The sequence below is a fragment of the Ceratotherium simum genome, chromosome 2 (assembly GCF_057802395.1).
Source record: "Ceratotherium simum simum isolate JZ-2026a chromosome 2, ASM5780239v1, whole genome shotgun sequence".
Taxonomy (NCBI): Eukaryota; Metazoa; Chordata; class Mammalia; order Perissodactyla; family Rhinocerotidae; genus Ceratotherium; species Ceratotherium simum.
In genome coordinates this window covers 34,208,598-34,234,860 of record NC_141901.1, presented here as the reverse complement: position 1 = coordinate 34,234,860, position 26,263 = coordinate 34,208,598, and the positions used below count along the sequence as shown (strand labels likewise).

At 43.8% G+C, this 26,263-nt stretch overlaps 2 protein-coding genes across 4 annotated transcripts; both read left to right on the top strand.

The window, feature by feature from the left end:
• The first annotated feature begins 124 nt into the window (after positions 1-124).
• Positions 125-4,764, top strand: FCRLB (Fc receptor like B). 3 transcript variants are annotated; one of them, XM_087418677.1, is made up of 6 exons: positions 125-278; positions 564-584; positions 948-1,202; positions 2,799-3,065; positions 3,756-4,034; positions 4,349-4,764. In XM_087418677.1, the coding sequence occupies exons 1-6, from the start codon at positions 125-127 to the stop codon at positions 4,762-4,764; spliced, it is 1,392 nt and encodes a 463-aa protein (XP_087274803.1). The 3 variants fall into 3 exon arrangements, with proteins under 3 accessions (XP_087274803.1, XP_087274813.1, XP_087274821.1); XM_087418687.1 differs by having other exon boundaries at positions 248-278; positions 3,889-4,034; positions 4,349-4,665; XM_087418695.1 differs by lacking the exon at positions 564-584 and having other exon boundaries at positions 248-278; positions 3,889-4,034; positions 4,349-4,665.
• Positions 4,765-19,586: 14,822 nt separating this feature from the next.
• On the top strand, positions 19,587-24,850 carry DUSP12 (dual specificity phosphatase 12). Its single transcript, XM_004424821.3, has 6 exons — positions 19,587-19,945; positions 21,010-21,123; positions 21,209-21,327; positions 21,719-21,815; positions 22,119-22,305; positions 24,427-24,850. Exons 1-6 carry the CDS (start codon positions 19,602-19,604, stop codon positions 24,586-24,588), a joined length of 1,023 nt encoding a protein of 340 aa, XP_004424878.2. The 5' UTR covers positions 19,587-19,601; the 3' UTR covers positions 24,589-24,850.
• Positions 24,851-26,263: the final 1,413 nt, after the last annotated feature.

Below are 26,263 nucleotides of genomic sequence, written 5' to 3'. Positions count from 1 at the left end.
CTTAGATGTGAGGTGGTTGTAGGAGTGGAGGTGGGACAATGCCTGGTGCTTGGGACACCTGAGAGTTGACACATGTCCAGCCTGTCTCCTGCTCTCTGCAATCTACTATCTTCAGGAATTAGGAATGGGTGGGAGAAGCAGCAATGTCTCTCAGTACTCAGTGGTCAGCGTTGGTCACCTCTCTCTCCTTCCCCATCCCATGCCGGTGCATCTCCATCGTTCTGCAGCTGCTGCAGGGAAGCCCATCATGTGGGCACTGACAGCCCTCCTGCTCCTGAGTGAGTCCTCAATGAGGCAACAGCAGCATAAGGACTTTGGGTGTGGGGTGTGGGCCAGTGTCTGTGTGTGTGTGTTGGGGGGATATTCAATCCTCGATTCCAAACAATTCATTATCTATTTTTGGAGGGGCAAAGACGCGGGTTCTCAGAGCAGAGGAAACTAAAGGCAGAAGAAAAACAGGTCTTGAGACCTGTTGAGTCTTTCTTGTGGTCAATAGAGTCCCTTTCTTCCATCTCATCTCCAACATTCCCCTTCTTCTTCCTTCTTTAATTCTTGTTTTGCAGTTCCAAGCAATGGGCAAGCCGGTGAGTCTTATACATCCCTGATCCCAGTTTCCTACATCTTCCACTCCAGCCCCCCTAAGTGACCTGCTTGGGTACTCCCCACTTCTTGGCTGTTCTGGGATAGTGCCTTTTCCCACTCCTCCTCAATCCCTGTGACTCAGTTTGCCTGTAGGCACTTAGAAAGGAGTGCACTTAGAAATGTGTGCTAACTGAGGCACTGATAGTGTGTAGCCCAATGCGGCCTCTCCTCCCTGAGAGGTGGGTTAGTAACGTGGGCTGGGTCCCGAAGCTGGAGTTTTCTGAGATTTCTCAACCCTGGAACGCATCTTTGGGCACCTCACCTTGATTCTCTTTTCCACATTGCCCCCTCCCACACACCTCCAGCTACTCTAGAGAAGCCCATATTGTCTCTACACCCGCCTTGGACCACAATCTTCAAGGGGGAGCGGGTAACCTTGCGGTGTGATGGGTACCACCCTCTGCTCCTGGAGCTCCGGCCCATCAGCACTCTCTGGTATTTGGGACACCTACTCCTGCCCTCTCACAAGAAGAGCATCGAGGTGCAGACACCAGGGGTGTATCGATGCCAGACAAGGGGAGCACCTGTCAGTGACCCCATCCACCTCTCTGTGTCCAATGGTGAGTGGTCTGAGGAGGAGGGGAAGGACAGCACCTGTCCCCTCTGGCAGTACTGGCCCTCCCGTGGGAGAGGACACTGGGCCACTCCCATCGGGACAGGAACCAGGGGCTATCTCAAGTCTCTGGAGCAGGCAGGGGCCTGCATGGCACTATGCGAGGGATGCAGTAAAGCTTGTCTGCTCCCAAAGGTCCCCTCACCCTCCTGCCACTGTGGGCGGCAAATAAACATTTCTGTTTGTTTATGAGACTAGTCAGAAGAGCAGAGGCTCTGAGGACCTGGGATACTGGACAGAAAAGTTTGCCAGAGGGCAGGGAGAGAAAGGGCAGAGCAAAGCAGGAAAAGTGAGGGTCCCTGGGCAGGCTGCATGCAGCTGGGGGAATTACTCTTGATTGAACATTGTGGTGCCTCTCTGCACCTCCCATCAATAAAATAGGGACCATAATAGTATCTATCTCTTTGGTTGTTATGAAGATTATAAATGAACTACATCATATTGTTAAAGAAAAAAGCAGCAGTTGAACAGAGTACTTAATCAAAATTTTATTACAGACATGTACGTATGTGTACACGAGGGTCAATTAAGAAATTGACTTCCTGGGGATACTTACAGGGTTTCAAAACAGAATAAGAGAAATAACAATTTTTCATTAGGGCCCAGGATTGGCTACTTCATAGGGAATATAATATCTTAGCCTGGTAGGCCACAATTTGTATTCAGAATTTAAAGATCATCACTCAGTGTTCAGATTAGCACTTATACACACTTCACATCCACACTCTGGTTTCTCGTTTGGAAATCGATGGTGAGTACAGACAAGATACTGACCATGACAGACTGTGGTTACTGTTTGCGGAACTGAGAGTAGCATATAATTGTGGCTGTTACTTGCAGAATTCATTTTCAATGTAAAACACCTAAAATAGCATCTAGCACATGTTAGGGCTATGTGTTAGCTATGATGATGACGTTGATGGGTAAATACAGAATGCTGTGGGAAGTACCTAAGGCTGTCCTGGGGCTTAGGGACATTTCCTGGGGGAGATAAGGTCTAAGCCTAGACCTACAGGACAGGCAGACCTCAACTAAAACAGGTGAAGGGGAGTCTTCCTGGCAGGTACAAAGGCTCTGGGCTCCGAGCAGGGCCACTTCTCCCAGCGGTTCAGTATGGCCGCACTTAGTCTGCATTAGGAGTGGAGGGTGGAGAGGGTAAAGGAGAAATGGGGCAGGGGAGAATACTGAGATGATGCTGGAGTGGTAACCGGGGGCCAGGTCAGGAAGGCCCTGATGCCATCCTAACGAGTTTAAACTGCATTCTGATGGGCATTACTCTTTGAGGTGGGAACCAAGTCTCAGGCATCTTTGACTTCCTGGTACCTAATCAAAGACCAGTCCTCCCCTTTCCCTACTCACCAACTAATGCTCCCTGCTCTGAGGCTCCTGGGGTGCCTGCCGCTCAGTCAGAGGGGAGTGAGTTGGTGGGGGGGCGGGGGGGAAGGAGAGCAGCTCTACGGGGGAAGCAGGGAGGTGGAGAATGAGAGACCCCCAGGGCTGAACTTCCTCTTGGAGTCAGGCCTGTCTGTGGTGACTGTCGCAGACTGGCTGATCCTGCAAGTGCCCTATGCTGCGGTGTTCGAGGGCGAGCCGCTGGTCATGCGCTGCCGTGGCTGGTATGATAAAATGGTCTACAAGCTTCACTACTACCACGACGGCCAGGCCGTGCGCTACTTCCACTCCAGCGCCAACTACACAGTGCCGCAGGCGCGCGCCAGCGACAGCGGGCGCTACCAGTGCTCCGGCACCATGCGCATCCCAGTGGAGAGCGCGCCCATGTTCTCCTCCAAGGTGGCCGTGACCGTGCAAGGTGGGGGACACGTGGGGCCCGGGAGGGAGGCAAACGAGCGCTGGGAAGTTGTGGGACAGGAATCAGGCGGAGAAAGGAGAGGCGGAGATTCAAGTAGCTGCCACATGGCAGATTTCTCTGCTAGACCACTGACACTTTCTCCTCTCCTCCGCAGTGAAGGCGCCACTCGATCTGCAGCCTGCGTGGGGGCGGGTGTCCCTTCCCCCTGCCACACACCCCGGCTTCTTACTCCGGGTGGGCACTCCACATAGGGGGCAGCTCTGTCCACAGCCCCAGCCAGAATGGTGGCGGCAGTGGTAGGGGGTCGCTGTAGGACTGGGGCAAGGGAATGGCTCCTGTGCGTCCCGCGAGGCAGGCGCAGCGACCCCCTTCTGGGCTGGAGAAGAAGAGCTGGGTGTCAGCCGGGATGTGACATTAAGCATCTGGTCCGGTCCTGCCTCCTTCCAATCTTTTCCCGTCCCTTATGGACTCGGTCCCCCTACCCCACATTTCAGAAGGCTTTCCTTCCTCCCTCCACGCGTCCACACAGACTCCTCCCACACCTTCTTGGTCCCCTGGGTGGCAAGGAGCCCTCGCGGGAAACCGGAAGGAGAGAGGGGTTGCGGGGCCGTGGACAAGCGGGACCTGGTGCCCTGGGACCTTTGCTCCGGGCAAACGTGCATCCCAGCCACAGGGTCCCCCTCTCCGCAGAGCTGTTCCAGGACCCAGTGCTGAGGGTGATGGGCCCAGTGGAGGCCCGCGGCGGGGTGGTCGTGCGCTGCGACACGCGCCTGCACCCGCAGAAGCGCGACACGCCGCTGCAGTTCGCCTTCTACAAGTACAGCCGCGCCGTGCGCCGCTTCGACTGGGGCGCCGAGTACACGGTCCCGGAGCCCGAGGTCGAGGAGCTGGAATCGCACTGGTGCGAGGCGGCTACCGCCACCCGCAGCGTTCGGAAACGCAGCCCTTGGCTGCAGCTCCCGGGGCGGGGTGAGTGACCTCACGCCCTCCCGGGACGTCCAACCGGGCGGGCAGCCCTGTCTCAGCCTCTGGGCACCTACGAGTCTTCCCCGCACTCCTCCTCCTGCCACCTGCCCCTGCCTTCCCCTTTCACCGTCCCCGCCCTCTTCAACCCCTTCGGCTCCCTTCCCTCCTCTGCATTCCTAGTCCTGCCCTCCTCCCTCCCCTCCCTGGCCCAGTGCCTCCCTCCCACACACCCAACTGCTCGCCCCCTCCTTCCCCCCGCTGGCCGTGGGAGCCTTAAGGATTGCAGCCGCGCGGTACTCAGTGTGTTGCTTTCACAGGTTCTCCCCTGGACTTGGCGTCCACCACCGCCCCCGTCCCACAGGCCCCTGCCTTGGCGCCCAGTAACAAGCCGCTTTCCTTCAGAAAGTCCCCGGTGTCCAGATCTGTCCCATCGGTCACCTCCGTCTCGAACACCACCTCAGCGGGGCTGCAGTTCCCAGCGGGCAGAGCCCCCACTGCTGGACCACCGGCCTGCGCTCCGCCGACCTCCTTGGAACAATCAGCTGGAGCCCTGAAACCCGACGTGAACCTTCTGCTCCGAGAAATGCAGCTGCTCAAAGGCCTTCTGAGCCGGGTGGTCGTGGAATTAAAGGAGCCACAGGCCTTCCCAGAGCACAGGGAAACACTCGAGACCCTCACTTCCCACTTGGCTGCGAGCCCGGGAACACCGGAAACCGCTACTGTGGAGAGCTGAGGTGGGGGGAGGGGGCTACTGTCCCCTTTCCAGACTCATTCATCCCTGGTCTCTCCTGCTTCCCATCACCTGGAGACCTTTCAAAGCCGTCTCTGTTTGCATCCCTTTATTTTGCAGTGGTTTTTAAAGAAGCACGCATAAAGTGTGGTAGTTGATGATCTCAGTCTTACACAGCATATTTGAGCAGTTGGTAACCACAAGGCCTTCCCTCTGATCTCTTCCTTCCCCTCACAGGACTCAGTAAGAAGTTGAAACCTGTTATTTACTACTTAGAGGTTCATGTTTGGAAGTGAATTTAGTCATCCTTAGCTTTTCATATAAGCCCACCCAGCACATATTTCAGCACAGGCAATTTTTTGGTACTTAAGGTCATTGAGGTAACTGAGCCCTCTGGAACATTTTAGGGTCAAGTTGTAATTATTCATAATGAATTTAATGTTAATTTTAAAAAAACTTTCAGTTCTATTTCTGATGAGTTTATACCCTCAAAGTTCTGGGTTCTATTTAAATAGTTTTAGAGAGGGAAAGGTATTCGTGTGGGCCTCCCATTCCGGGTGATAAGGGTCAGAGTTCTGTTAGACTGGCCCAGATGCGCCTCCTGCCCCACTGTAGCTAGATAAACTGGTGGGCTCTGGTAACAGCAGATAGGCCATGCTCATTTTAGCCATAAATTAAACAAGCGGTACCATTTGCACTGACAAATCTCTTTGAAGAAAGTTTAAGTCAAATCCTCAAAATTGCTAAATTCCAGTTTTTTAGCAGTTTTTTTTACTTCCCTAAGAGCGATTCTAACACTAACACACCTAGACACACATGTGCACAATCTGTATCCCACCCTGCGTGGAGACTTGACTGTCACTTGAAGGAAAAAAACAAGGGGCCATTTCAATTGCAATTTCAGAGGTGTGCTCCCTACAAGTCCATTTTCATGAATCTCCCATCTGCCTACTACAGCCATTGGTTCTCTGCAGGTTGGTGTGACTTGTTCTCAGGAAGTCTCGCTCTCATTGGATCCATCAGTTAAGCTTCACTGTTACGCTTAGAACTGATAAGAACTCTACTCTCCCATTTACTTCTACATGATAGATCTTCAGTCACAACCCAATTTCCCATTTCTTTTTGAGTGATTAACCAGAATACATCAACATCCTTCCTCATTTTCTCCTTAGTATTATCTTCACCATGTTATTATTACAAAGTCACTAAAATTATACAGAGAGAGAGGCAGGCAGGTACACACATAAATTACAATGCAATTTGATAAGTACTCTATGAAACACTATGGGAATGCAGAGAAGGAAGCTGAATCTTGAAAGCAGAGCAAGAATTCACCAAGTGGAGATGCGAAAAAGATTGAGGGGAAGGGCATGTAGGCTGAGGCAGCAAAGGCATGGAGACGTGAAAGTGTGTGTTTACAGAGCTGCCAATAATTGGGAGTCGTTGGAGAATTATGTGTGTGTGGGTGTGTGTGTGTGTGTGTGTGTGTGTGTGGAGGGGGCGTATTTTAGGAAGAAGGTGGCAGGAGATGAATGTGAGGAAGTAGAAAGAGATCAGCATGTGAAAGTTTTCTTAAGTCCTTTAGCCTGTTGAGTATTTGGGATGGATATTTGTTTTTTTTTGTTTTTTTTTTTTTTTAAAGATTTTTTATTTATTTTTTGCCCCCCAAAGCCCCAGTAGATAGTTGTATGTCACAGCTGCACATCCTTCTAGTTGCTGTATGTGGGACTCGGCCTCAGGATGGACAGAGAAGTGGTGCCTCGATGCGCACCCGGGATCCGAACCCGCGCCGCCAGCATCGCAGCGCGCGCACTTAACCACCAAGCCACAGGGCCGGCCCTGGGATGGATATTTGGAAGCATTCCTTAGATGAGGGCATCAATAAGTCTTACTGGAGGAGATGCTAACTTAAAATGATAAAAGAAGAATCAGATAAACTGATCTCAGTGGACGCTTTCTGATCCCTGAGAAAGTATGTCCAGGCTCCTATAATCCAGTTCTGGGGTTCTAGTTTACAAGGGTCTTTGTGGCTCTGATTTCCAGCTTTCTAAAGCAGGCTCATCTCACTTCTCAGAACTCTCCTCCCAGGAAGCCTTCTATGCTAACCCCCCTCTACCCCAGTGGCCAGGATCCTTCCCCCTTCTGATTTTGTTCCCCTGATTTTCTGCCAGCCCTGATCTAGACAGGAAGTGGCAAGCATCAGTGCCCAGAGGCTTAGTAATCAAAGGATCACAAGTCATAAAAAAAATAAGTTGATCATTTTTTAAGAGAGCAAAAGAGTGAAATAGCCACTCACAAGACAGTTAGTGTGGCAGTATCGCCTTCATTTACACCTTGTTAACAGCCACGCTATCCTTCTTCCCGTCCTGCCACCTGCCTGCATTTAGAACTAGGGATGTGGGGGATGGGGAAGAAAAAGGTCTTATGAGTGAGAACAAAAATCATTCATGACAATTTTTCTGTAGGTGGAAGGAAGGGAATTGATGTTTACGCCCTCTAGACTCCACTGTCTCTAAGCCCCCCAGCTCTCATAGATCACCCCCTACAATATCTGTTAATGATTTCCCAGGAAAGCCTGCACTGAAGAAATAACAGCTTTGCCTCACCCAGCCTCTGTCTGAGTTTCCAACACGCATTGAGAGAAGCAGAAGGCTAGCTAGCCCAAGGAGAATTGCAGAGCTCATTCCCAAGCATCAAGCACAGCAATAAGATGCTGGAGAAGCCGGGGGAGGAAGCTGCTTCTCTCTGGTTCTCTGATCAGTTCTGTGGCTCAGACTCAGGCCTCAGACCCTAAACTTACTATGTCCATACCAGATACCAAACAAGGAACCCAAATGTCCTCCGTCAGAGAGCAAAAAGGATCCTGGCAGGTTCCATTTGGATCTCAGCCTTACTCTCTCATTCTGTCCTCCCCAAGTTTGTTGCTTATATCAACTTTACTTTACGGAAAGAGGGAACTCTTTGGGTTCCACATTTATGACTTTTTTCCTAAGACAGTGAATCTAATCCTCTAGGTTAAGGTCCAAACTCCCTATCATGGCATAGGGAGCCCATTCACCCTGTACTGCAGCCACACCAACCACTTGCTCTTTCCCCAGCACACCAGCCTCTTTTGTGCCTCTATGCCTTTGCATGTACTTTTGCCTCATCCTGTATGGGGAACTGCACAGGCCTTCTGAGCCCAAGCTTCCTCATCTGCAAAATGAGGGAAATAAATAAAAATAACCCCACAGGGAGAGAGAAACAAATAAACAGACTCTTTCATTAAGACAGGAGATGCTAATGTGCTTAGAAGCACAGAGGAAGGGCACTAAACCCAACATGGGGGTTCAGAAATCACTTCCTAGAGAGATGACATCTGCCGGTGCCTATTGATGGACTATTAGATTTTTCCTAAACTTTTGATGTTTCAAATTATGCCACAATGAATATCCTTACACCTATATCTTTATGCACATATTTGAATATATCTGTGGGATAAACTCCTAGAAGTAGAATTGCTGGATCAAAGGATATGAGTCTTTTTAATTTTAGTAGATATTGTCAAATTATCCCTCAAAGAGGTTGTACCAATTTGCACTTCCACTAATTATGCGTGAGAGAGCTTGTCTCTCCTACCCCAGTCAAGAGAGCACATCATCATACTTTTATTTCTTAATTAAACCCAGAGAACCTCTTGACTCTTTATCCACTGTTGAATGCCTCCAATTGGACCCTGATAGCATTACTAACGGTACATCATGCAGCAGCCCAGCAGTACAGTCCCCCTGGAGTCAATGGCCCTGTTTGTAATGCTAACCCGTCCATTTTCTGAATTCCTTGCTAGCTAGTTCACAGTTAACTAAGGGAAATGCACTCCTGACTATACTTCCTTATTAAACATGGACTTCGGCCAAGTAGAGCTCTTATTCTAAGCCAGATTATCCTAGTTCTTCACCAAATTTCCATGTACTACATGTAACACATGCTATAGTTCGCCCATACTGGTTTAGTTTGTTCCCCAGTCATTACTCCTGCAAAGATAATTGGCTTCAATGCTGACATCCTATTTATAATAAGAGGCCTCATATAATTGTACATCCCTGATTCAGCTAACATCTGAGGCTAAAGAATTGGTACAATACACTTTAGTCTTTTTCAGTTCCAAGGAGCCACTCTCGTTACCGTGATGTGGGAGATGACCATTCTCCGATCTCTTAACAGTAATGTGCCCCCAATGTAGCATGTTAAATAGGCAAGCTAATTAGCTTTGGACCTAAAGGTGGTAGAGTATAGAATTTAAAAACCCTGGCTTAGGAGTCAATAGATTTGGGTTCCAGTGTCACTTTTACTACTTACCAGCTATGTAGCCTTGGGCAGGATACTTTATCTCTGAGGTTCGGCTCCCTCATTGCAGGATTGTGGGATAAACCATTAAAGAAAACTCTAAGAAAGAAAAAGTAACCAAGTATTCACACAACGTCTTTTAGGCTTAATTAGAAATAGAATTTTTTTAAATCACAAATCACTCTTACATATGCATAAAAAGGAAAATATAAGGGAAATAAATTGAGTAAGGTATTCCTAAAAGTTTTTCACTTTCAGAGTCTGACTTTTCTCAATCACTTTTTGACTCAGATTTATCTATGTCAAAATCTGTGAATTATCTATGAATTTTCCCACTTTTGTAACATCTTCTTTCCTCTAAAGAGTATTAGTAATGCAGCATTTCTTAAAAGAAGTCATAAGAGTAACAGTCACTGTTTCCAGACTTTTTAACCGGCTTTGTAATTATCTGGAGCTAGCTTACTTTTGACTTCTCGTTCAGGTGTGTTGCTAAACACATCTGATTCACCACCCACTCCACCTCTCCCCACAACCTACAATTGTTTCACTGTTGTCTCTAGAAATTTCTTCCAAGCTGCTCACACTCACTCTGTAAATTTTGATACTGGCATTTTAATGTTCATGTTTATGTCAGCAATGAAAACTATGACAAGACAGCAATTATAAGATGCGTTATGATTTCAGAGATGTTAAAATATAGTTTTAAAAAATCTTAGAATTAATAAAATAGAAAATGTACCCTGAAAGCAAATCTCAAAATGTCTGGGAAAAAAGTTACATATGACCCTACAAGTAGCCAGAGACTAAAGGTGGACATCTTTAGAGATGAATTGGAGGTCCTCAAAAATCTGATGGAAATTTAAAGACTGTTTAGTTCAACCAAGAAACCACTTCTTGAGACCTTTCTAAACTTCTTCTGCCATATGACCATGCAGCCACACTTGACTTTTTGTGAGGATGTGGCTGGCCCTCATTACCTCCCAAGGACAGCCCACTTTATCTTTGGACATCTCTGGCAATTAGAAAGTTCTTCCTTATATACAAGAGCAAAATGATTTTGTTATAACTTCTACTCACTGTTCTTCCTAGGGTTAAACAGAAGAAATCTAATTCCTGGTCCTCTTGTTGGCTCTCCAAATGTTTAAAGACACTGCGTAGGTTACGCTTAGGTTTTCTTAGAGATAGACTCTTTTTTTTAAACTGTTTTTTCAGTGTTTTCAACTGTTTCTAATTTTGAGTTTCTTCTCCACCCTGGCGTTTCTGAGCACATCTCTAGTAGCTCTATATTTGGTTTCAAATGTGGGGCCCACAATGACTGCTCTGGTGGGTGTGTCCAGGGCGAATAAGGCAGGAAGGCATGATTTTATTTTTATTTTTTACAATTAAGCAATTGCACTTGTGACAGGATGTCAAAAGTGATATTCCATGAGACAATAGAAGTGAAATTCTGAAGCCAGATTATCATATGCAGAATTTACAAAGGAAATGGTTAGGGATCTGTTCCTTGACTTTTGGACTCTGAAATCACATCAAGGAGATAAAAAGGGGTCAAGGTACAGAAAGGAGAGAGGACATGTGAAGGGATTTCTTTGCCATGATGTGAGTCCCCATCACAATTTTTCCTCATAGTGGGGAGGTATGGGCAGCTTACCACCTCCTCCTCAAGCCTAATGAGGGAGACGCCCATAGAGTCACCCAGAGAGGTCTGAAATGTGTTCCCTGCAGTTGGCAGACAGAGGGAACTGGGCCTGACTCATGTCTGAGAAAGCTAAAGTGAGCTGCAGCTGCAGGATAGAAGAGCCTTTTTGGGGATCAGCCTGCATTACAGAATATCCTGGGGCAAAGCCTTGTGTGTGTATTTCCGTGGTTCATGAAAGACAAAGAGCCGGCATGGGGTTGTCTTGATTCCTATAAAATAAGGCCACCAGGAGGGATAGACAAAGGCACCCAAAAGCTGGAGGTGAATCTGGATGCCTAGGAGCGGAGGGAAGACGTGCAAGCGAACACGTGGAAGACAGATGCATGTGCCTTGAATACAGGACCGGAGGAGAGCAGTCCCCAGAGAAAAGCATCTCCCAACAGACCACAAAAGTGCCTGTGGGAGAAAGAGTTGGCTTTAGCTGCCTGCCAAGCTCAGAGAGCAGGAAGCTGCCCAGCCAAATAAGAACTTTCTGTTACTTTACCCCTTCTCCCTCCTTTCACTCTTCCCTCCAACTTTGGCTTTGGTGAGTAGCAAGGAAACAGATGCAAATGAGAGGGGGAGGAGATGTGGGGGGGGGGAAGGAGTGGGGAGAGAGAATGTGAGAGAGAGAGAGAGAGAGAGAAAGAAAGAGAGAGAGAGAGGGAATCCAATCAAACTCCTTCCCCAAGTCAGGACCTTAGCTGGGTAAGTAGGAGGACAAAGACTTAACTTTGAATAAAGATAAGAGGTCAAATTGAGATCTAGAACTGGGCATTCTAATTTATAAATTGAAACTATGCTTGTGACCTAAAGTCATTACAGGATTGTCCATTACCAAGAGAAGCAGAAAAATCATGGATCATCTCAAACTTTGACGTACACATGAATCACCCAGAGCTCTTCTGCAAATGCAGATTGTGATTCAGTGGCCCTGGAGTGGGGCTTGAGATTCTGCATTTCTAACAAGTTCCCAATTGATGCCAGTACTGCTGGTTCTCAGGCCACACTTTGAGTAGCAGGGTGCTGGGAGCAGGGGAAGATTACCCCATGGGATCAATTTTAAATGGATTATGAAAGATAAAAAAGCTGCATTTTGATCATGCCATGAATTGTGCTTTCAACATACAAGTCATCCACCTTATTTAATGTTTTAAACATAGCATTATTAATGAATATAGTCTTAACATATACATAAACAAATATAACACTACATATAAACATAATATATAGATGAACAAATATACCATTATTAATGAATATAATCTTCATTTGAGAAAAATCATACCGCCTAGAAAAATGTTCAAGTCTACTTTCAGATGCCACCCTCCCACTTGCTCAGTGACTATAGCGGTAACTACTGTTTGACAATTTGGTGTGCACTCTTCTAGATCTTTTATAAAAATCAACTTTTAAAGTATATTGTTATATTGATCTCTGAAAAACAGAATCCACTCTAGCCGGATTAAAGGAAGCCAGCTAGGAAGGAATTTATTACATGGTATCTAATAGTTTACAGAATAGTTGAGAGAGATGAAGCAATAGACTCCAGTTTGAGTTTCAGCAAAGTTTCCTAATATCAGGCCACTAAGGGAGTTGCTGCCTCTTCTGTGGTGAAAAAATCGCCAGTCAAGGACCACACAGCCACTGCTATGATCCAGGAAACAGCCATGATAAGGAAGAAGCTGCTATTTCTGGAGCACCAGGACTGTACTCTGTCTGCTGTCATCCAAGAAATGGATGCTCAGGCCCCTGTCTCTTAGCGCCACAGAGCTAGAGCCTGGACACTGGGATATGTGCTATTGTTGCTACAGAAAAACCCCAAACCTCCTTAGCCTGGTTTCCGGAAGCAACAGAAGCTGCAGAAGAACAGCCTCTACTTCACTTTCACTCCCCAAATATCCTTCACGGGGCTTCTGAGTGGCCAGACCTGAGTCACACCTGGCACCCAGCTGCAAGGGAATCTCAGTCCCTTTTAGCTTTCCAGGCTCTGCAGTTCTGAAGGCACTGGAGAAGGTAGTGAAGTGGATGTTGACCCCATTTCCACAGACAATAAGGAAGCGAGTCCTAGAATTTTACTGCTATAAAGGACCTAGAGATTTAGGTCCTTAATTTTAGAGATCAGGAGATTGAGACCCAGAGACTAAACAATCTGTTAGTGATGGGGTAGAAACAGAATTCAGGTCTTTTGACATGGAATTCATTGTAGCATAAAGGATAGCCGCTTTTCCAGAAGTCAAATGACATTGTCCAGCCTCATTAAGCTTATTGCCTGCAAACCAACTTGAGAAATTGTTTTCATCTAAGGCACACCTCTTTGCCCCCCAATTTATATTTATGTAGTTCATTTTGGGGACAAAAGTGCAGAACCTTATATCTATCTCTTTTGAATTTTGTCTTTGTTAGCTTAAGAAGACAATTTTGGATCCCTGTGTAGTCCCTCTCACCTATAACACATGCAAATTAGGTAAGCATGTCTTCTGTGCCCTACTCCAAATAACTCAAAAAAAGTTGAAGGAAACAGATTAAAGAAATTTGGGTGATGGCTTTTTCTCACTAGAAATCTCTCTCTTCATTGCCATTGATCCATTTCTCACCCTTTCAGTGCAATTATTTAACCAATTACCAACCTCCTCAGTTGTTCTAACATCCAGCCTGTATTTCTCAGCCTTGTCCACAAGGAAATGCGTCCAAAAGCCTGGGCAAGTAAAGAGTCAGTGTGTGAGCCTTCTCCCTAATCTGCCTGTCCAGTCATTCTGTCAGGGAAAAGACAGGCTATCAGGGCAAGACTCTTCTTGGTAGGCTCATGCTGGCCCCTAGTGGACGCTGCTTCCTTTTTGTTGTTGTGACTATTTTTTATTGAAGTATACTTGACATATAGCATCGTATTAGTTTCAAGTGTACAACATAATGATTCAATATTTTTATATATTGTGAAATGATCACCACAATAAGTCTCATTAACATCCATTACCATACATAGTTACAAAAATTTTTTTTCTTGTGATGAGAATTTTTAAGATGTACTCTTTTAGCAAGTGTGAAACATGCCATACAGTATTATTAACTATAGTCAGCATAATTAATAGAGCTGCTTCTTTTTCTCTGTGCTTACAAGCCATTCCTGCAGTAACCTGCTCTAGAATATCGTTTTAGATTGGAGGCAACCTTACTGGTTTAATAGCCTGAAGGTATAGAAGCAGATGGGGTTTCTCCATTTAGTACTCCGGTGGCCCCACTAAGGGATTCTGAGATCCTCTGTGAAAGGGGCTGTGGACACATGAGGCCTGTGAGGGACGTATAGGAGCCCCTTCCCTTGACAGGGGCTGCAACTCTGTGTGGCTGCTGTTAAAGCTGGATGTGGCTGGTGTGACGGAATGCATGTCCCAGGACAGCTTGTGAAGTCTCAGAACAAATCGTCCCGTTTGTCACATATATCAGGCACATTTAATGAAACAATCTCATGTCCTGGCCCTCACATCTCTGTGCCTTCACCCTCACTGCTCTCATCTTTCCGCCAGCCTTTCCAGGCCTTTCCGCCTCACTTCCTTCACCTGTGGGAAGACTCAACTCAAATGCCAACTTTTTGGAGAGTTTTTCACAGTTTCCTCTAGCCAAAATGAACTTTTTGTTTTGTCTGAGCCCCAGAGCATTTTGTTTGTACTGTCGGTTTAACATATGGTTTGGGTATTTGTACCCCTGTCTACATGGCAGAAACTTGACTCTAAGGTCCTCATTTTATTCCATACTGTATCCCCAGTGCTGAGCAACAACTAATAAACTGAGATAAAACCAAGGCGGGGGAGGTCTTTAAGGAATTTTAAAAAATTCATTGCTTTGGGACCCTATAAAAGTGCTTTCATTGAACATCAAAATCTGTTTTTTTTTTTTAATGCTTTGGGTGGTTTCCTCCTACCAATTTGAAGGTTTGTAAATGGCCCATCTCTATTTTCAGTTCTCATGGCTGGGGATGAGTAAATTATTGGTAAGAGTGGGCAAAGAAATACTTCTTGGAAGAGGTGAGATAGCGAATATGAAACACACTTAGAAGAAGAGTATATTTGGTGGTAAGGAGGGGCAAAAAACAGTATTTTAAAAGGATTTGGAAATATTCTGTGGACTGACCAAAAGTTTATAGCATTTCTGTTTATTATGGTTTAAAATCCTTTAAGGAATGTTAGAGCAGGCATTAATTATTAGCCTTGACTTTTTTGGATGGGGACACTGAATTCAGTGGGGACACTGCAATTCAGAGGGCTTAACTGGCTTGGCCAAGTCATACAACTAATACAGGACAGAACGGAAACTAAGTCTAGGACTTGCGCATACAAGTCCAAAGCTCTTTGCACTACAACACACTGGACTAAGTTTAGGCAGAAAAAGAGCCCCAAAGTATGTGCTATTGGGAAGAGGGAACCGTGGCCATTCTCTGCATTTTGTTTGTCTAGGGAAGGGTGGAGGGAGAGGATTTCTGCAAAATGTAACCCAGCAACCCCTTGATATGGAATAGGGAACATCTGTGGTATCCTTTGCTCCACTCATCTGACCCTTTGTTTATCAGTTTCTCTTTGAGTCAAAAAAGGAACTGAGAGCACAACCCAAATATCAATAACCAGTTCCTGCCAATGTTTCTCAGAAGGACAGCTGCACAATGTGATGAGTTTGCAAATGTTGGGGGGTGGGGTGCAGTTGGGAGTAAGGCATGGGGAGTTGTTGGGTCAGTCGACCAAGTTGTCCCCACACAATCAGGGTGCTGCAACTCCATTAAGTCATCTCTGGTCCCAGGGTTTGTGGAGCTGAAGTTACTTCCTCAGAATCTTAACAATAGGTCCTTCTAGGGAGGGAGCACACATCTTTACAGAGACAGACTCTGAACTAATAAATGGACTTACGGATGCGGTTGTAGCAACGTAGTTGGTTAGGATCTGCTTTCCCCCAATCCTCATGACCATTGAATTCCTGGACTGGTCCCCTCAGTGATTCATCTCTGCCTAACAGCTTCCTCAGCACACACCATCTGCCACTCGTCCCCAACCACAGCTTCTCCTGCTGTCCATCCCCTCTGAGCTGCTTTGGGCACAGTGGTTCAGCTTGAGAGTTCTTTCTCCCACCAATAAGACATGTTGATAAGTTAATCCTTATTACAACTCTGCAACATGGCTATAATTATTCCTATTTTGCAGATGAAGAAACTGGGACGTAGAGAAATCATAACTTTCTGAAGGCACATGATCACATAGTAGTAATAGCAGGGCCAGATGCAGCTTGGGACGGCTCAGATCTAGGTTTTCTCTGGCTTCAGACTGTGCCCCTCAAAGACAGTGCCAAATCTGAACTCATCACTTTCTCTCACATCTCACCTTCTACTCACAAACACAGACAAAATAATAGAATTATGTTATCATCCATTTATATTTTTGTTCAACATTTTTATTTGGGGGCTTCAAAGTACATTTCTTGTGTATCTTTATAACTGTCCTAGATCTTAAGTCCCATTAAGAACACAAATGACAAACATTTACTGATAATTTACTGGGTGGAGGAGGGCCTGGGCAATATGCTGGGGATAGAAAGAGGAACTTGTCTTTGGACCATGATGGGGAGGTTATGGGGCAGAAAAGGGGAAACTTTCCTGCTCATTGCTCAGCACAGAAAGGTACTTACAGCAAATATTTTTAAAAATGAAAGTGATAAATCCTACATGTGACTGTGGTCAAAAATCTTTGAGAAACAACCAAAGAGTAGAAAGGCTAGGTGATGTGTACATGTTCTCACCCAGTCATGCCATGTTACATAAAATGGGTGTCTTCTAAAAATGCAAGACACATACTTGATGATCTCTTAGCAATTATAAGAATTTTTGCTTAGTCCATATGTATCAAGGTTGCAGGTTTGCTGGTCATAAAATGAACAGATAAATTGTGCCTTTGTGTGTGTCTAACAATCCTAGGACATAGAGCTTTTTCTTCTTTCCCTGACAAGAAGCAATCCAGCTCCCTCTCCAAAGACAGCATTTCCTTCCCTAGGCCTGAGATCCTACTTTTTCTAGCAGGTTATTTTCATTTTTCCCTATTTTAAGGTAGGTGCAGAAAATATACCTTGCCAAAGGGCAAATGGTGCCACCTAGTGGCTAAAAGTACAACTACAGAAACTGGTCAAGTCACTTCAGCCTCAGGAGTTGAGGCATTTTTATTCACCCAGTTACAGGTACTTACTGAGCCCGGCTCTGTGGGTATTCAATAATAATTCAGATGTGTCTCCTACTCCCCCATCCTTGAAGGAGCTAATAGTCATTTTAGGGAGTTGAAGAAGAAAAGCTCATTTCCAACAGAAAAATGATAAAGCTGAGGGAATAATTAGGATACCTTAATAAAATATTCAGGAAATGAACCCTTAATAGTTTTTTTGCTCCTTTTTCCAGGATGTAAATATCTATAATTGTCAATAGTGAACAACTTTAATAATACTGGTTGAAAAAAATAAAAACTACGTAGAAAGAACCGTATAAAGCCTATCATGTTGGGCCGGCCCCGTGGCTTAGCGGTTAAGTGAGCGTGCTCCACTGCTGGCGACCCGGGTTCGGATCCCAGGCGTGCACCGACGCGCTGCTTCTCCGGCCACGCTGAGGCCGCATCCCACATACAGCAACTAGAGGGATGTGCAGCTGTGACACACAACTATCTACTGGGGCTTTGGGGAAAAATAAATAAATAAAATCTTAAAAAAAAAAAAAAAAGCCTATCATGTAAGTCTCCCTTGTGCCAGTTCCCAGAAATAACCACTAACAGTTTGATACATATCTTTCAATATTTTTCATAGATCAACCACTTACTTTGTTATCTTTTTAAATAGTAGCCTAGTATTTCATTGAATGGATAAAACAACTTATTTCACCAATCCATTACTTGTAGTCATTTAGATATTTCCAGTATTTCACTAGTCTAGACAATGGATTCTGTATCACGGGTCACCAAGATCACCCTCAGGCTCCTTCAGGATGGCTGATCCACTAGGACTAACAAAACTCAAAGGAGCTGCTATACAAAGTTATGGCTTATTACAGTGAAAGGATACAGATTAAAATCAGCAAGGAGAAAAGGCACATGGGTGAAATCCAGGAGAAACCAGGTGCAAGCATCCAAGGAAGTTTAAGCAGCAGAATAACACAGTTGGGAATGGGTTGGGGAGGACAATACTAGAGGGAGAGAGTCCAGTTAAGAGATTGGGGCAATCACAAGTCAATGGATGACAAGGGCTAGGGTACTGGCAGAGGGAATAGAGAGGAAGGGAATGTGTTTAAGAGCTATTAAGATGGAGGAGAGAAGGCTATAAGACTAAATGGATACGGGAGATGAAAGAGGAGGAATCAAAGATGACTCTGTTTCCGGTTTGGATGATTAATTGGGTGATGGCTTCATTCACCAAGATGGGGATTAAAGGAGGAGGATCAGTTTGGAGAAAAGTAAATCCATTGATATCCCAGAAGCTAAGGATCAGTGGCACCACAGAGAGGTATAGTGAAGCGAGGACTGAGAGCTCCCATTGGCTTTAACAATCACCTTTCATGTACCTGTTGGCCATTTGTATGTCTTCTTGGGAAAAATCTCTACTCAGTTCCTCTGCCCATTTTTTAATTGGATTGTTTGGGGGTTTTTTTTTTTGCAAATGAGTTGTATGAGTTCCTTATATATTTTGGATATTAACCCCTTATCAGATATGTGATTTGCAAATATTTTCTCCCATCCCATGGGTTGCCTTTTCATTTTGTTGATGGTTTCTTTTGCTGTGCAGAAGCTTTTTAATTTGATATAGTCCCACTTATTTTTTTCTTTTGTTACTTGTTCTTTTGGTATCATATCCAAAAAAACATTGCCAAGATCATTGTGTGGTCTTGGCACGCCTACTGAAGCTCATTTGAGCATACATGTGAGGGTCTATTTCTGGGCTCTCTATTCTGTTCCCTTGGTCCCTGGGTCTGTCTTTATGCCAGTACCATGACTGCTACTTCTTGACCAATTACAGCTTTAGCCTCTCTCTAGCCTTCCCTTCCTATAGGTAAGATTTATTAATATACCCAATCATAGAATCACCCCAACTTCCTGACAGCATCCAATCCAGAGCAAAGCCCTGCTTCCTTAGACCCTATCCAAAATCACCTAACACAAGCCCAAATCCTGTAATGGGATCTTCCTAACGCCCTCTTACTGAGATTTCCCCAAATTCTCCACAGTTTATGGTTGAGTAATAAACCCAATTTGTTTAACTACAGGTGGGTTCCTGGTGGTGGCTGGAGGGCATTGACATACAAAAACATAGGATTAATATCTTCAAAACATATAGAACAATTTACATCAACAAGGATTCACATATCAACAAAAAATTGGGCAAAAAGGAAAAATAGTCAGAAAAGAAGAACTACAAACAAATGGCTTTATAAGCATTGGAAAAAAATATTTTACTTCAAATGCATAAAATTATGCGGCTGATTCAGCTGGTGGGACCATCATTTCAAAATTGAGTCCAGCTGCTCCTGCAGAAAGTCCAGAAAGTCTCAACACTAAAAGCCTGAGAAACTCTGTATTTAGGGAAGTTTATCCTCCACTACCAAGTTGGGGAGCGGGGGCGGGATACTGGTCGAAAGGCCGCCCTGAATAGGGTCAGATCCGTCTCAGCAGCGGTAACACCCTCCCCAGTTAAGTCCACATTCCCACGGTCGACTTAGTCCTCCGAGGGAGCCGCTGCGCAGCTCAGGCCGGCTGGTCCCAGAGGAAGGACGTTCTAGCCGGCAGCCTACTCGATGGTAGGGCCCGCAGCTCCCCGGCCTCTGGGCGCCGCCATGTTGGAGGCGCGGGGCGGGAGCCATGGCTGCGAGCGCCCCATGCACAGCCAGAGCGGGGCCAGCTCCGCCGGGCAGATGCTGGAAGTGCGGCCAGGGCTATATCTGGGTGGAGCTGCGGCCGTCGCGGAGCCGGGCCACCTGAGGGAGGCGGGCATCACGGCCGTGCTGACGGTGGACTCGGAGGAGCCCGACTTCAAGGCGGAGGCTGGGGTCGAGGGTCTACGGAGCTTCTTCGTGCCAGCGCTGGACAAACCCGAGACCGACCTGCTCAGCCATCTGGACCGGTGCGTGGCCTTCATCGGCCAGGCCCGCGCCGAGGGCCGCGCGGTGTTGGTGCACTGGTGAGTGGCCCGGTCCGTGAGGGCAGCAGCCCCGCCTCGCTTCCATCCTGCCCGGCACCCTTGTCCTCCTAGGCCCCGGGAGAGGACGAAGGGGCGGTCAGACCGCAGGACCCTCCCTCCACTCCCTCCCGTGGCAGGCGTGTGTCCGGGAGAGGAGGGGCAGGAGGTGGGCCCCGATGGCATGCATGCTTTCAATCATTCATGTTTTGGTTGGTTCGTTTTGCAGCCGCCGAGTGTTTTTTTTTTTTGGAGGGGGAGAGTTGGGGGGGTGGGGTGAGAATAATCAGATAAATGACAAAGTCCCAGCACCTAAAGAGCTTAAAGCTCTTTTGGAGAAGCCAGACACATTCCCAGATGACTGTAATGCAGACTGGGATGCAAGGCGTGTACCAAGGGAGAAAGATTAACAAAGGTTAAGGTTATTCAAACTTCAGAGGAAGAGCGGATTATTTTCAATGGTTTTTTTGAGGGGACAGGGTGTGTTTGATGAAAAAGAGAAAGGGGAGAGAAAAATTGGTCAGGACATAAAGAATTTCTAAGCCATGCCCAGGGGAAAGATGGGATAGGTTGTAGCCATGGCAACAAGATAGAAAATCTTGACGGGTAATTGGAAATTCCCAAGTAGTCCTGTTCAGCTGGATTGGAGTGTAATAACAATAGTTTAAATTTCTTGAGTCAGCACTTTTACTGTGTGCCAGCGCTTGTTTTAAATATTTACATAAGGGACAAAAGGTGATAAAATGGAAAGAATCTGGGACTAGATCTCCAGGGCCCTTAAAGTCAAGAGCAAAGGAATTTGGATTTGTTCCAAAGCCATTGTAAAATTTTAAAAAACTAGTGTAATTATTTTGCAATAGGTAATACATTCACATCGTTCAGAATTCAAAAGGAATAAGGAAATAAAGGAATAGTTCTTTTTGTAGTATTTCAGAGGCAAAGGGTTTATTTGAAGAATAAGAAGCAGACATGAAGTGGCCCTGAATTTTACCATTAATAGGGGGCTGGGGTTTTTTTTTTTTTAATTGTTGCTATTTGCTATTTTATTTTAAAGGTCTCTTTTTCAGTCATGCAGGAGTCAGTCGAAGTGTGGCTGTAGTGACTGCTTTCATGATGAAGACTGACCAACTTACCTTTGAAAAAGCCTATGAAAACCTCCAGACTATCAAACCAGAGGCTAAGTGAGTTCTTTGTTATAGTAATAATTCTTCTTTTGTGATTTTATTTATTTAAAGAAAACTTAACTTTACACGTTTGTCCTCACAGGATGAATGAGGGGTTTGAGTGGCAACTGAAATTATACCAGGCAATGGAATATGAAGTAGATACCTCCAGTGCAATTTATAAGCAATATCGTTTACAAAAGGTCACCGAGAAGTATCCAGGTAAGTAATAATTGTTAGTATGTATTAGGCCCTGTCTGGATGCTGTTTACTCTGACACTAAATGCTTCAGGTGTATTATCTCACTTTTCTAGCAGTTCCTTGAGACAGGCACTATTATTTCCTTTTGAAACTGTGGTTTAGCAAGAAGTAATTTGTTCAAGGTCATATAGTTTGTAAGTGGCGGACTGGGATTTGAACTCGGACACTATGTGCCCAGAATCCAGGGCTTCTTCACTATTCTCTCCTGTCATCCTAATTTCTCAATACTGGAGTTTTTTTTTTTTAATTTCTGAAGTCAGCACTTGTTGCCTCAATTTGACGTTAACTGAATTTTGTCTGAAAATGCAGAGTTGATTTTGACAAATGGATACATTTTAATTATGTTGTGTAGAATTGCAGAACTTACCTCAAGAACTCTTTGCTGTTGACCCAACCACCATTTCACAAGGATTGAAAGATGAGGTTCTCTACAAATGTAGAAAGTGCAGGTAAAATATTTTGTATCTTCTGGAGATTTTGTCTTTTCCCAATAGTTGAAAGTAATGAAAGTTTCAATTTCTTAAAATCTGTAGGAAGAATTTGTTTAATTGAATAATACAGAAATTTCTAATTCACATCTCTTTTCAAGAAGAATATAAATTTTTAAAAGTAATCAGGTACTTGTAGAAGTTATTGAAAATTAAAATAGCGTAATCAATGTTATATTATTTGCCCCCTAAGAAATACTATATATTTCATCTATTTTTTCATCCTTTTGGAAGTCAATTTATCTTTTTGTTTGGGAGTTGCAGGCGATCTTTGTTTCGAAGTTCTAGCATTTTGGATCATAACGAAGGAAGTGGTCCTATAGCCTTTGCCCACAAGAGAATGACACCATCTTTCATGCTTACCACAGGGAGTCAGGCTCAATGTACGTCTTATTTCATTGAACCTGTACAGTGGATGGAATCTGCTTTGTTGGGAGTGATGGATGGACAGGTGGGAACACATTTTATTTTCTACGGTTTGATTATATCATCTACGTTTTGTTCCTTAGTCCATTTTAAACTATATTTTTAACTAGCGTTTTACTCCATCTTTACTTTGTTTCTGAAGATTATATCTTTTTAGTGTAGACAAGAATCTATCAAAAATAAATTAATTAAATAAAAACAGGCTGATCTAAAATAGCCACTTTTTGGTTGACAGCTGTTGGTTTAAGTCACTTAATTCCTTTTAAGGCTATTTATATATTTTTTTTTTTTTTTAAAGATTTTTATTTATTTTATTTTTTCCCCCCAAAGCCCCAGTAGATAGTTGTATGTCATAGCTGCACATCCTTCTAGTTGCTGTATGTGGGACTCGGCCTCAGGATGGACGGAGAAGTGGTGCCTCGATGCGCACCCGGGATCCGAACGTGGGCCACCAGCATTGCAGAGTGCGCACTTAACCACCAAGCCACAGGGCCGGCCCTATATTTTTTTAAATAAAAGACTAGCGTAAACTAATTAGAATATATTTAACAAAATGAACTTTGTAATAAGTAGGGCAAATCAAAGATTTTAAAATTAGATTTAAAATATCTTCCTTTTCTTCCCTTTTTCTCTTTTGGCTTCATGTATCTCTTTTATTCCCTGATCTTTTAGTTTAGTATGTTTGCTATGAAATTCTTTTTCATTTCCTGTTAATTCTAAAGAATGCAGCTCATATGAGCATCCTGTGACAGCCACATTTCTTCTTTAGGTTTACTTGATATTAATCTAAAGATAAGATATAATTAATCTTAATAATGATTTTTAAAGTCTGTATGTATTTTTAAAATCTGTATAAAAGTTTATATAAGTTTATATAATGAATATTTTATGAAACTCTTTCACTATATTATTTCATTTGAAGAATACAATAACTTTATAAAATAGGTAGAGCAGATATATTCACATGTTATACGTGAGGAAGTTTAGTTTACATTAGTTAGTGTCTTGCCTAGAAAGAGGTATCCTATATTCAAACTCATGTTTTCAGACAATGCTGCTTTATTGAGATATATAATTCACCCATTTACAGTATACATTTCAATGGTTTTTAGTATATTTACAGAGTTTTTTACAACCATCACCATTTTCATCATTCCCCAAATAAACCCTGTACTCATTAGCAGTCATTTCTGATTCTTGAGGTATTTGCAGCAGTAGGGTTTTTAATTTTGATAAAGTCTATTTCATCTATTTTTTTCTTTCGTGGATTGTGCTTTTGGCTTGCTGCTTTTATTTAACCTGGAAAATACACAAGGTAAAGGCATTTTTGTGAGAGATTTTTTTATCACATTTGTGCATACTTCTTTGTACACTTCTTTGAATTTTCTTGTAGAATATACACCTAAAAGTGGAATTCCTTGCTTGAAGAGTGTGTACATTTTAAATATTACTAATATTCTAGGCTGACATTAGAAATGCGCATACATATTTGCTTTTCACTAACACTGAATGCATGTACTCATTTCCCCATACCCTTGGCGTAATGGATATTATAAAACTGGTAGTTTTGTCCATCTGTGAGATGAAAAATGTTAATCCTAAAATGTTTTTTTTTGTGTGTGTGAGGAGATCAGCCCTGAGCTAACATCCGCCAATCCTCCTCTTTTTTTGCTGAGGACGACGGCCCTGGGCTAACGTCTGTGCCCATCTTCCTCCACTTTATATGGGACGCCGCCACAGCATGGCTTGCCAAGCAGTGCGTCGGTGCGCACCCGGGATCTGAACCAGCGAACCCCGGGCCGCCGCAGCAGAGCGCGCGCACTTTAACCACTTGCGCCACCGGGCCGGCCCCATTCCTAAAATGTTTTAATTTGAGTTTTCATGACTACTGAGGACCAACATCTTTATATATTTATCAGGCATTTATAGTTTCTTTTTCTGTAAATTTTCTTAACATCCTCGGCCCATTTTTCTATATATTTTGTCTTTTTCTTATTGATTTGTAGGAGCTCTTTAGATTATGATTAGATGATAAACTCCTTGAAGGTAGGGGCCATGTCTTACCTGTTTTTATATCCTGTATTGCCAAAGATAATTGTTTTATATAAAAGTGAATGAATGAAGTAACACTTTTGCTTTATTTCAGCTTCTTTGCCCCAAATGCAATGCCAAATTGGGTTCTTTCAATTGGTATGGTGAACAGTGCTCGTGTGGTAGATGGATAACACCTGCTTTTCAAATACATAAGAACAGAGTGGATGAAATGAAAACGCTGCCGGTTTTGGGATCACAAACAAGAAAAATATGAACTTGTGACATTTGATAGCTTGGAAAGAAACTTGCTGATGATATGTGCTACCCTTGCTTATTGTCATTCCTAGCAGATTGTCCAGTTTTTAAGCCATCAACATTTCATTTGAAATGTGAGAAGATAAAACCACTTGATGTGACTTGGAAACTATGCTTTGTTAGCTTCCTCCACTATTTAAGTAGAATACTTTGTATGGAAATCAAAACTTTTTAATCATGTAAATTATACTTTATTTGATATTAAAATATTCTATAGCCCAGATACTTTCTTTGTTTCATATATTTTAAAAAGTTCTCATGTTTGGATTGTTAGTTATGTGATCTTAAGGTCTGGATGGACAAAATTATGTACAAAAATTGGAAACTATCATGTTTAAATAGATAACCTTTTATTTCCAGAAATATAAAACAGATTTGTTGGGACATATTTTGATATTTATTTCTCTTTCTCTCTTTTAAGAGACACTAGTAAATCTATGTGTGTCTGGATTTTTCTTGGAGATGTAGAAGGAAAGGCCATTAGTAAAACACTGACTAACATGTGGTTTGCCTATTACTGTTCAGCAATCCCAGTTATCTAAATTTTTTTTTTTTTTTTGGTGAGGAAGATCAGCCCTGAGCTAACATACATGCTAATCCTCTTTTTGCTGAGGAAGACTGGCTCTGAACTAACATCTATTGCCAATCCTCCTCCTTTTTTTTTCCCCAAAGCCCCAGTAGATAGTTTTATGTCGTAGTTGCACATCCTTCTAGTTGCTGTATGTGGGACGCTGCCTCAGCATGGCCAGAGAAGCGGTGCGTGAGTGCGCGCCCGGGATCCAAACCCGGGCCGCCAGTAGTGGAGTGTGCACACTTAACCACTAAGCCATGGGGCCAGCCCTCAGTTATCTAAATTTTTAGAAAAGCATGTTTAAGATAGCTTTTGAAGTAATCTACTTAAAGAAATATATTAATCTTAAATGTGTTTCTAATGATGAAGAAAATAAAAGTGTAGTAACCACATATCCATTAGTTTTTTAGCCTATGTTAGAGTATTAGAAAAGGTAATATGTCCAGATTAGCTTTTTTTATTTATTTTTTTTTTTGTGAGTAAGATCAGCCCTGAGCTAACATCCATGCCAATCCTCTTTTTGCTGAGGAAGACTGGCCCTGAGCTAACATCTATTGCTACTCTTCCTCCTTTTTTTTTTCTTTTCCCCTTTTTCTCCCCAAAGCCCCAGTAGATAGTTGTATGTCATAGTTGTGCATCCTTCTAGTTGCTCTGTGAGACGCTGCCTCAGCATGGCCTGAAAAGCAGCACGTTGGTGTGCGCCTGGGATCCGAACCTGGGCCGCCCGTAGTGGAGCACGTGCACTTAACCGCTAAGCCATGGGCCGGCCCCCAGATTAGCTTTTTAAGATGCTCTCTGGAAACTAGAATTTATTTTACTCATTACTGAAGTTAGAATTGGACCTAATTAGATATTTGGACATTTACATGAAATCAGACTTAGCTAATAAAGAGAAATATAGTCCATGCTGTTAGGACATTTTGCATGTTTACATGTGTGTGTATATGTATATAAGCGCCAAAATGGGAATTATTTTAAATGCAAAAAAATAAATAATGATCCTCTTAAAAAATGCCTAACAATTTTTGAAATGTGTAGGAGTGTTATAGATGATTCTTGAGAA

Excerpts from the sequence above, each read along its gene's own strand:
- FCRLB (XM_087418677.1), top strand. The coding sequence starts at position 125 with ATGGGTGGGAGAAGCAGCAATGTCTCTCAGTACTCAGTGGTCAGCGTT. Across the intron at positions 3,066-3,755 it reads GGTGGCCGTGACCGTGCAAG|AGCTGTTCCAGGACCCAGTG; the intron begins GTGGGGGACACG and ends CCCTCTCCGCAG. Across the intron at positions 4,035-4,348 it reads GCTGCAGCTCCCGGGGCGGG|GTTCTCCCCTGGACTTGGCG; the intron begins GTGAGTGACCTC and ends TTGCTTTCACAG.
- DUSP12 (XM_004424821.3), top strand. The coding sequence starts at position 19,602 with ATGTTGGAGGCGCGGGGCGGGAGCCATGGCTGCGAGCGCCCCATGCAC. Across the intron at positions 19,946-21,009 it reads CGCGCGGTGTTGGTGCACTG|TCATGCAGGAGTCAGTCGAA; the intron begins GTGAGTGGCCCG and ends TCTCTTTTTCAG. Across the intron at positions 21,328-21,718 it reads GGTCACCGAGAAGTATCCAG|AATTGCAGAACTTACCTCAA; the intron begins GTAAGTAATAAT and ends TATGTTGTGTAG.